Source organism: Diadema antillarum, unplaced genomic scaffold (genome assembly GCF_040938485.1).
Source record: "Diadema antillarum isolate AM-2024a unplaced genomic scaffold, OU_Dant_1.0 seq00000343_RagTag, whole genome shotgun sequence".
In the NCBI taxonomy this organism is placed as follows: domain Eukaryota; kingdom Metazoa; phylum Echinodermata; class Echinoidea; order Diadematoida; family Diadematidae; genus Diadema; species Diadema antillarum.
Window position 1 is genome coordinate 752,983 of NW_027271355.1, and position 11,293 is coordinate 764,275.

The 11,293-nt window shown below is 39.9% G+C and overlaps 1 protein-coding gene across 1 annotated transcript; it reads right to left on the reverse strand.

Moving 5' to 3' along the window:
* Positions 1 to 1,477: 1,477 nt before the first annotated feature.
* On the reverse strand, positions 1,478 to 5,443 carry LOC139730928 (dynein regulatory complex subunit 5-like). The gene is made up of 4 exons (XM_071641811.1): positions 5,131 to 5,443; positions 3,814 to 4,671; positions 2,843 to 3,006; positions 1,478 to 1,872 (listed from the first exon to the last, which is right to left on the reverse strand). Exons 1-4 carry the CDS (start codon positions 5,441 to 5,443, stop codon positions 1,684 to 1,686), a joined length of 1,524 nt encoding a protein of 507 aa, XP_071497912.1. The 3' UTR covers positions 1,478 to 1,683.
* Positions 5,444 to 11,293: the final 5,850 nt, after the last annotated feature.

The window sequence follows — 11,293 nt, forward strand, 5'->3', positions numbered from 1 at the left end:
AAAGACTCGCAGTATGCTGTCAGTTTGCTCATGCACAGTTTGTATTCTTCAGGGCTAAATTCACCAAATGTGAAAAGCCAAATTCTAATGGTTAGGGTTGCATAAATAAATTTTGTTCATTGATGTATAGTATTACATATGCCAATGAAATGGGATTGTGCATCAAACCAAAGCATGCAGCATTTCTTTAAATAAACTGGTATAATGCTGAAACATGTACCACTGATTTGCGTGTATCATTGGATCCTGTGTTGTGAGAGAGACAAGCAAAACATCACTGGCAATGACTGTTGTGATTGATCATTCAGATACATGTACTAGCTACCATGGAAGCAGCTCGAAAGTATGACAAACTGTTTGCCATGTTAAAATGATTAAATACTGCTTCAGCGCACTCTCGTAATAATGAACACAGTTATAACGTAATTCCAGTTGCAATGAAGTAAAAATTCAGGCTGCAACATTATCCACTCTGTATTTTTATTGTTTATTTGTTCGGTTATAATGAAATTTCCATATAACGAAAGAAAACTGCCGGTCACAAGGACTTCGTTTTAACGCGAGTCCACTGTACCAATGTAGCCTATTATCTAGGAGGAAGATGCAGTTATGGTCTTTATTGTCGCACTTAATGCTTGATGCGGCAAGAGTATTCTTTGCTAAGTGATACATCTGATGCGGCGAGACTACCAACAGCGGATGCGCATCCACCACCTACAGCTGTATATCCACTCGTCTTCCTTTAGTCGTTGACACGGATTCATAGTTGATAACGAGAAAATGACTAAAGCAAGATGAGTGGATATTAATGTTGGGTGCTTCCAATGTTTGTAGTCTCGCCGCATCAAACATATCGCTTAGCAAAGGCAATAGTTTCACTGCATCAGACGTTTAGCGTAACGGCAAGAGACAATAGTCACATCCACCGCCTAGATTATTGGCTGCTACCAATGCCAAAAGCATACCAAGTTCTTACCACCTGGTGAAGAAAACTCTTGGCATAGATATATTGCATTCATTTGAAAGAATAACAACAACAAAAGACCTTATTTTTGCAAGTATGTCAAAGCATTTATTGTACTATATATCTGTTGACATTATAGACAAATATGGAGTATCGAAAAGGCACTGGGCTTGAAAGAATGTGTCAGATAGGTTTAGGACGGAGCAAATTGTTGGGGCCGACATTTAGTACACGAACATCTTTGTGTCTTTCAGGTATATATATCTGCGCCTTCATGCTAATCTTCAGTGTACAAATAACTTGATAGAACCCATTCCTGTTTTTATAATGTTTGAAACTTGAGTACATATCCTCTGATGCAATGAAAGTAAGAAAAAAATAAATGACTACATTTGCATAATTGGAAGGGAAAAAAAAAGTCATACATTCTGCTTCAGCATATACTTCACAATCCATGACAGCATACGGAGCAGCAATAATTAACTATTGCCTTCTTGCTTCATTTCACTCTCCTTCTGCTGTGTTGTTTCTTTCTGTTTAAATCCCACGGATAATCCAAATATCGGATAACTGTTTAATTACCACATGCAAGTTTTCAAGCGTCTTGCCAGAAAATCATGTGGTACATTATCACATGTTCCAGCCAGAGATGGTTAGCATCAACGTCACGAAAGGGTCAATCCGGGGGTCATCATCACACCAGATTGTGGCTGCACTCTTTATCTGTCCAGAGAGGACTTCTCCTTTTCCTTCTCCTTTAACTGCTGGGTGCGATGGGACTCTTGGTTCTTCTTGAGGATCTGGTTGATGCAGTACTCGCTCTCCTGACCCACCTCTGTCAGCCGAAGGTCCAGCTCCCGCACCACGGGGTTCTCCTCCATCCCCTCTTGGACCTGTTTCCCTCCATCCTGTTAAGAATGAGTTAGACGGTGCATTTTTTCTTAATTTTTTTTTTTTTCAACGAGGAATGAGTAAATGAAGAAGTGTCATGCCACAGTTCACATATCTTATGTCTGGGCTTCTGCAGAATGATGTTTGGAACTGATACAGTCATTTGACCATGAACTATCATCCTGTCAGCACAACAGCAGGTCAGCATGATAGCAGAGCCTATGAACGACTTCACCCTTTGTATAGAGTTTACACTCTTGCTGATCTCAACCATTGACATATTCATGTCCCCTGAGTAAGGCAAAATTATGTTTCAGATATATCTGGTTAGTCATTCATCCCCCCCCCCCCCCCCCCCCCCACCCGAGTTAAGAGTCATTCTGAATTCCAATGTACGGAAATAATAATTCCTGCTAGATGTAGTAGCTCTTGCACATTGTTAATCTGGCTAGATTTGAACGAGATGATGCAAGCCAGTTCTGGCTTTGTTTATGAAAATTTCTCAATTCCAAATTCTCCATTTGGACATTTTCTGCAGAACTGTGTAACATGCATTAAGGATTTTGTTTTACTCTGTACATCTGTTATATAAAATATACAAGAATAATATTTCAGGTTTCTGGTTTCTTTCTTTGTATCAAATATTTCTAGTTTAACTTTTTGCATGTGTGATACAATTGCAACAACCAACAACCAAAAAAAAAAACCCCAACAACAGTCCAATATTAAAATTTGCCACAATGTCCAATGATATTTCATCACTTTCCATCCCGTTTGCATATATCTACTCGCCAAAGACTCAGAATGTAATGAAGGGTTACTTATGACTGGAAAGCAATCATTCTGACTCTTTTTAGACATACATAGTGCATCATTCTAGCAAACTCTTTAATTCCCCATAACTTGGGGATAATCACCTTTAAACTAGCAGCTGATTTAATGAGTGACACCATCACTGTCAAAGGATAATGTTATTGCAAAACCTACCTGGCCTAGTCTATTGCAGGACACATTGATGTTGACCAAGGTACTGTTGTGAATTAGAACCTGGGCCAGTGCAGCTGCTGTGGGCTCACTCAGTTCGTTACTTCCCATGTTGATGGTCTCCAGTGTTGCATTCTTCATCAGGGCTCTGCACAGCGCCTGTCCACCTGATGACAGAACAGATTAAAACAAGACCTTTGACATAAAATCCTAAACGCTATATGTGGTACCTTTCTCACCTTGATCAATTCCTGAGATTCATAAATCTTACTTCTGTGTGTGATGTCTTTTTATACGGTTTAGAGTTGAGATTAAACATTTTGGAACAACATGAATAAAAAACAAAACAAAACACACACAAAAAACAAAAACCCTGAAAATTTGTACTCCAGTATGTTGTGCACTTCACAGGAAGAACAGATACTGGTCATTTTAATTCTTATTTTCTTTACAATACCAGTTGGTGCTATTAGTTTTACTGGCACATCTATTTTAAGATTACAGATTTCACCCAGTTTTGCAAGTAAACATGGTTTCCATAAATCCCTACACCAAAGTGAATCATCAACCTACAGATGGAACATGCAATTTGTAGACTATGGGAAAAAATTATTGTACTAAAAAAAAAAAGAAGAACATTGATCCCTTTACGTTGATCCAAGAAGCAGTCTTATCCAGAATATAGTATTTGATAGGTATACTATGCCACGAGAGAATTGTTTGAAATACACTATAAGCTTGACAAATCAAGATATTACCAATATCCCATCCACATGTATGTTATTAGACTCTTTAGCAAGAAGAAGAAAAATACTACAACAAAAAAGAAAAAGAAAATGCAACAAAGTTGACTGAAAGTCCTTTGTATCTCTCATGTGTATTAATGTATGTGTCACTAAGTTTCACTTGCATAACAACTTAGCAACTTCAACAACATATGATAACATACTTTGTGAGAAAGTATTGTGTCATACCTTCATCTCCCATCCTGTTGAGTCTCAAGTCCAATTCCTTCAGTGTCTTGTTCTTCCCTAAGGCATGCCCAATTGCTGCTGCTCCTGCAGACCTTACACGGTTGTTAGACAGATCTAACCGTGTGAGCTTGCAGTGCCCATTTAGGAACTTCCCAATTGCCCTTGCCCCATGGTCACCAATGATGTTATGTGAAAGGTCCAGTTCCTCAAGACCAGGATGATCCAGGACGTGGGCAATCAGAACACGGGCCTTGTCATCATCCACCTTGCTCCTGTGGAGCTGGAATTTCTTCAGGTGACTGCACCTCTTGATACACTTGGACAATAGCATGCAGTCCCTGGCAGTGAACTGGAAAAGGTTCCACTCAAAGTTCATGCCGCAGTCTCGAACCCCGTACGTGACGCTGAACTCCTCCAAGTGGGGGAGCTTGTCCAGGGTGGTAGAGAACTCAAAGTGGTCCATGATGGGTCCATCCAAACCGGCATCACTGCCAGCATCAGAAACATCATCCATGATCTTTGTTGGCTCCTCTTTGACAGGAGGTAGCAACTGCTTGATGATTAGTCGCTTCACATATGGTGCACACAATGGCAAAGTGTTCTCAAGTACAGCCATGTCTGAGGTCTCAGGCACAAAGTGCTCAATGATATTTTCCAGATGCGTTTCAAAGAACATTCGCTTCCAACTATTGTCAAACTTGGAGACGTCACACACCTCCTTCCCTGCCTTGCAACGCCTCTCCCAGTAGCCTTCATCTGAAACCAAGTGTGCCACGACCTTCAGAGGCAGGTCGACCGAGATCTTTTCAAGGACCTTAGCTTTGTACTTAGGAAGCAATTCGTCCAGCTTTGGATGTTCTGTAGAAAGGAAATATATGCACATGGTACTCAGTGCTGATTCAACTTGTTTGCTCATCATCTTATGCAATCTGGCTGTAACTAAATTGATATACCCATGATTACTATGTAATGGATATTTTTGAGTATTTTTTTTTCTTATCCAGGCACACACAAGTCTCACCGAATATTTATCTATTTTATTCATTCATAGCACACCCTCAAGCATTGACAGAAATACAGTACCTTGGTACATAACTATTCCAATAGTAATGTCAGAAAGTGGTAAGCCCAACCTCTGTGTACCAAATACAAAATGAAACAACAAAAACTGTCTTGCTTTAGTCTTTAAGCAGTTTTACTGTCTGTTTCACTGCTGATAACAATTAACAGTAATGTTATGAGGTTAAAAATATTTGGGGACAGCTACTGGAGACAAAATAATATTTTGTCTCCATTCTATAGATAAGAATTATTCACCTGCAAAATTGCTGACAATGTGATTGACACAAAGTTCCGTCAGAAGGGGCACCGTGGCTAGTGACCAGTCAGGGTCCTCTGCTATAATCCGCCTCATATTTCTATTGTCGGCTGCTGGATTGCTCTTCGCACTGGTGATGGGAGACGGGATAGAACGCTTGGCACTTCTGCCACCTCTCTTGGCGCTGTTGGCATTGTTGTTACTAGCGCTGGTTGGGATTGCATTGTTGTTACTGTTGGTTTCTCCCTTGGTTCCACCTGCTGAGGCAGGACCATTTTGCTCCGAGAGCGGAGGTTCCGTAGTAGTAGCCATCTGTGAGTCCTTTTGAGTTCTTCAAAGAGCTTGTGAAAAAAAAAAAAAATACTGGTAACTATACACATGTATACTAGACAACATACATATCATTTATAGTTCTAATAGCATAAAGCTATGGCTCCAAAAGAAATATTCATGCTAGGCAAAAAGCAAAATCTATAGCTAAATCACATTTCAACAATGACTGCCTTTCTTGCATTAGCTTTTGTTTAGGTACATTTGCATATTTTTACAGACTAAAACTTGCTATGAGTGACTACCACAATTACTACTTGTACTAGTAGAACCTTTCTACTACTAGATTGCATGTTTACTAAAATTACTATTACTGTAAGTTACTAGGATCTCTAGGTACGCTAGATACTAATAAATGGTTCATACATACATAAATTCAAACTTTGAAATGAAGTTAACCTTGCCTCGCTGTGGAATTAATTGGTAATTTATGTAGACTATGCTCACTATCTGCCTTGGCTCCAATTTAGAATTTAAGAACTACACGTTTGCTGTTGTTAGTCACAAAATGTGTCACCTACTTTGTTTGAGTGTCTTTCTACTGTGTAATATAGAGAATTATGGTCTGCAGAGCTGGGGATACGGATGTCCCGAAGCACCACACACTGCATACATGCACCAGGGAGGTGACCTCCCTGCTGCATGCACGGACGTTCAGAACGGCAGATAATGGAGAGGAGACATAAACCACAACAATGCCTCACAATCGTCGGTATTCTGACACGATATTGACGTACTACTATCAGTAAAACAGCTACTACTGCTACTACAGCTACTATGGCCTGGGTCTTCGCCTGCCCCGCGGCCGAGATATGGAGCTCATTTGTCGGGCAGAAGCTCGGGGGACTTCCGGCATCGGCACCTGTGTTGGTACGCATACGAGTTTGAGCTCGCGTTCGGGGGACGTGGGAAGCAGGTGACAAACCCTTCTTCATTCCACATAATATTGAGTTTAACAACATTGAATCTTCATCTTTCTGAGATAGAAACCTTCACTACTATTTTTTGAAGGAGTTTATGTGAATACAGTGAAACATCGATCTTTTAATAAAGCAATATAATTACCTTTTGTCAGTCTTCCTACAGTCCCGAACCGGTATTGTTGTATGTTGCTGTGACAACTATTGCGCATGCTCAGCACGTAAACGCTGTCCGCGATCGACCGACCACCAAACGAGCAGCGGTACAGGTACACCGGATTATACGGTATGGCCCTTCACCCATCCATGCGATGAGTACACGAGTATCGCATCCTGAGGAAAACGCCGTTAGGCCAGTTCCCCACCCCCACCCAAAAAAAAAAAAGTAAAATCAGAGACTCCAACTCTCCCGCTTTCGACGGGAGATCTCCCGCCGAAAGCCCATTTTTGCAGAATCTCCTGTTCTCCCGCTTGAGATTTGATTTCTCCCGCTTGAAACGATTTCTTACTTATTTTCATTGTATGTTGAAAAATAAGCCTTAGATAGCGAGAGAGAGCATCTAGAACCCGAGACCACAAGGAACTTCGCGCTCATGATGTGCGCGAAGTGCACATCAAGTTGGAGCCTCCCGTTTGCTAGGGGTTTTCAGGCGGGAGAATCTCCAGATCAGAAGGTGCTCGGGGTTGGAGTCTCTGTAAAATTGATAAATAGTTTAGTAAATAAATGAATAACAATAATAGTACATTTAGTAAATGATGATAATAACAGCAGGGATAGAATGTTGATTCTTTTTTTGAAACAGGCAATGAGTTGATAATTATTCCGAACTTGATAATGTTTGAATATTGGAATGCAAATGAAACACTAAGTATTACAAAATAACACTATGATACTTTTCACGCAAAAAAGAATATACTAGTGAGGAAGATTTTATTGAAGACCATGTGCAATTAACAGAGAAAGGTGATGGAATAAGACTCCCACTTTAGCAAAGTAATCTAATCAAAGTGGTTTTGCTCCTTGGAGAGAAATCTATCCCGAGTGCTAGTCCTTTCGAGAGGGGACTTAAAAAACAAACAAACAACATACTTCCCATGTGGTTGTTTTCTATATGTTTTTTTTTTTTCATTTACATGTTTTTATTTATGTTGTCTGTTATCATATGTTTCATCATGGGTGTTGTACAAAGGTCTTTTTGAGGTATTAGTTATTAGTCAATTGTTGATATTTTGGTAAATGTCGGTGTATTTTATTTTTTAATTTTTTTTACCGGTCAGGTGCTTTTTGTTGTCCCCCCCCCCCCCCCCCATCACCACAGTCAATACTTTCAATCGTTTCTTCTTTATCAAACTCCTCTCTTGCTATCACCACTATTCTCCCTTGCTTCTCATCATATCTTACAGGGCCTAGATTTGATCATGGGGGGGGGGGGGGGGGGGGGGCGAGAGGTTAAATAGATGAATTTTGGCGAGGAGATGCCGTAATCAGGCTTTATAAACAGCTTGTGAGAGAGAGTGTGTGTGTGTGTTCATGTAGGTGTGTGTGGTGTGCGTGTGTGTGTAGTGTGTGTGTGGATATTTAATTTCAATTGAATTATATATTTTTCATTTATATAAAGTAAGACTCCGTCTGTGCAATCCTTTTGTTAGTATAATGTAATATACTATTATGCTATTATGAACAATATAATGTAGGGCCCTATGTTGTCGTTTTTTATTATGCCAGTGGAGTGCGAATTTCTATATTCATTTTAACAGAAAATAAAGTACCTTGCATCCTTGTAATTAGTACAATCATTTGACTGCTTCCTTATAACAGCCTAAAAAACAACAAAACAAAATAAAACACACACACACACACACACACACACACACACACACACAAATCTAATCATGTTTCAACATAATAATTCACTCATTAGTTCAGGACATCCCAACACTCGAATGTATATCATACTACTTGTATGATATATCACACTACTTGTGCAATTGCCTTTAATACCATTTTCTCCCTCTCTCTCTCATCGACCGGTCTATCCATGCATTTTTATCCTCTAAACTTTCCATCGCGCGCAAATCCAGCATGACCAGGCAAATAGGCCTACATAAGAGGTTAGTTGTTTACACTCACCCATATTTTCTGAATGTCTTAAGACCTGAACTCTCCCTCCCTCCCTCTCTCTCTCTCCCTCTCCCCTCCCCCCGGTTTTTGTTTTTGTTTGTTTGTTTTTTTACCTCTCTCTCTCTCTCTCTTTCCCTATCTCTCTTTAATGTTATCAAATCATTGTTGCACTATGACAGGCAGAGGGTTCCACACTAACTTCTTTTATTCTAATAGAGCCCAGGGCCGGCGCCGCATTTAGAAAAAAAAAAAAACCAAACAAACAAAATGCGGGGGGGGGGGCAGTTTTTATTTCTGGTGCCCCTTCGCGGCCGGGTTTCATCAGCTGACACCTACGTATGTATCATAAAAAGTGGGGGGGGGGGGGGGGGACGAGCCACCCACCTTGCGCCGGCCCTGGGGCCTACTTTTTATGTAATAATATTTAAATTTCTCATTTCATATTCATGTTTGTGCGAAACAACACTTTATTTTCAGAAAATAAAATTAAGAAAAAAGACAATCGAAAATGAATATCTCAACAGCTGAAACCTAAATACATGTATAGCATTATTTTGAAGTTTGTTATCCATGCAGAATTTGAGGTTTAGGCCTATAGGCCCTATGTGGTTTATTATGATTTTTTTTTTTCATTTTCACAGTAAAGTGGAACAGAGCCCTGTATTTGGTAAGAAACGTTTGTGGAATATCATGGAAACAGTGCTTTGGTATAGATCAATAAATATGGACTTGTCTCGGCTCGGGGAAGGTCAAATGGCCGTATGGATGTGATGGACTGATGGACCCCGATGGAGGGAGTGAGCTAGACGAGAGGTAAGAGTGCATATGAGTGCATGCATCACGGGGTTTTTACTAGCCGTATCTTGATATGAGCGTACTGATTTTGCAATTTGCTTGCGGAATTAGGAACGCAGTCGGAGGTATACACAGGGTGCGATCGTGAGTCGTGCAATTCTGCTCGAAGTTGGACGTGAAGGTGATGCAATAATTATTTTTCTTCATTAGGATATAGTGAGGATGATATGTAGAATTCCCGTATTTGGAAGTGATCACAATGTCATCAAATAGCAGAAACACGTATCTGCGTTACCTTTTGTTTCGATGTTTTGTCTGTCCTTTGCGTGTGTGTGGTCCCATGTGTGTATTTTTGTGTGGGGAAATGTGTTCTTCTTTGTTTCTCTTCTTCCAGGTAGAGTGCAGCTTCAAGTTTTGAAGATTATCGTTCAGTCGATGAGAGTGGGTACGGCCCTACCACGGCCCGGGTTAAGCGCTCCTTATTGTACACAGTTATACTGTCCGTAGCGTTGGGGCTGGTCGCAGTTAGGGTACGTGCACGGTATGCATGGGATGCGTGCCGGTAGGCGGTAGTGTTTCTAAATTCTAGGTTATACAGGTGTAGGTGCAGTCTACTGTAACGGCCTTTCTTGATCTTGTCGGTTTGATTGCGCACCCTCCTTGATTGCATCTTATCTGATCTGTAAAGTTAGGCCAAGATTTTTTTTTTTTGAAGTGGACAACCGAAACTTGTCACTTTCTATCAATCATTAATTTATAAATTTACCATTAATTGTTTTGTATACAGTCAACTCCACATGTGTCGATTTTACTTGACTGGACAGAGCTGGGATGACCTCGGCCTACATTGTATTATTAACTTGGCAATCTGTACCTGGGTTTTAGGGGGCTAACTTAATTTAGGCTTCTAACTTCAGCACAGCCATGTGTAATTTACCCCTGGAAAAATTGAAAAAGAAAAAGTGATGTGTATCAACATCGCAAAGTGATATTAAATTTAAGTGGCTTTAGGGTTTGATTTGATAAAGGGGGTTAGAAATAGGGTTAGGGTTAGGTTAGGGGCTTCTGTTACTATTCAACTTTTGCATGTACAGAGGATTAACACATAAAAGCGAAGGCTATGAATGTAAAATCAGGGCTTTTTATTTTCATTGACTTTACTAGCCAATTATTTGACATAGACTATGAGCTATAGACTTACATGAAGTCGACTGTATATTTACTGTGGATCTTAAATAGCAGGATGAAATGCTGTTAAAGAGGTCAAATACACCCACACACCCACACACACAGAACTTATACACAATCAGCTGATATATGCAACAATCTTCAGGATTAAAGACATTAGTCTGAGTTTGAGGAAGAAAAAGAAAAAAAAAATCTTCAACACAAGCCAACCCTGTAAAAATGAAGGAAAAAGTGACAAATGACAACAAAAACCCTTTTTATGTCAGCAGCATGCCTATTACATAAAGCAAATATGCACTGTGCTGTTAGCTATAATACGCTTATCACTAGTAACTACAATCCTGTGCACATTCTGTGTCCACAGCCCCATTTAAGCCCATGATATTGATGGAAACAAATCGAGTTCACTTTCTTTGTCACCTTTGATAGTAAGATGTTTGCAGCTGTTGTTAGTGGAACTGTAGATATATTCCAAGAGCTATACCTCCATGGTGTATTGTAAATTTTCAAAATGATGCACTGCTAGTGAAATAAGTAAGATATTTTGGGTTTGCACACCATTTCATTGGAGGGATGTGTGTCTGCAAAGTCTTTGGATTAAGTCACAACTGCATGAACAATTTGAAGGGTGACCACATTTGTTTGGTGTCAGTAAGTTTCATTCAATTGACCTTTTCTTTTCTTGCCTTATTAGTCATAAGGAATACAATTCGTCACTAAGACATAAGTTTACCATATGTGTAAATGCTTGTACAACTGTACACCATAATAAAACTGTTAAATTGCTGATGTACATGTGGCCATCAT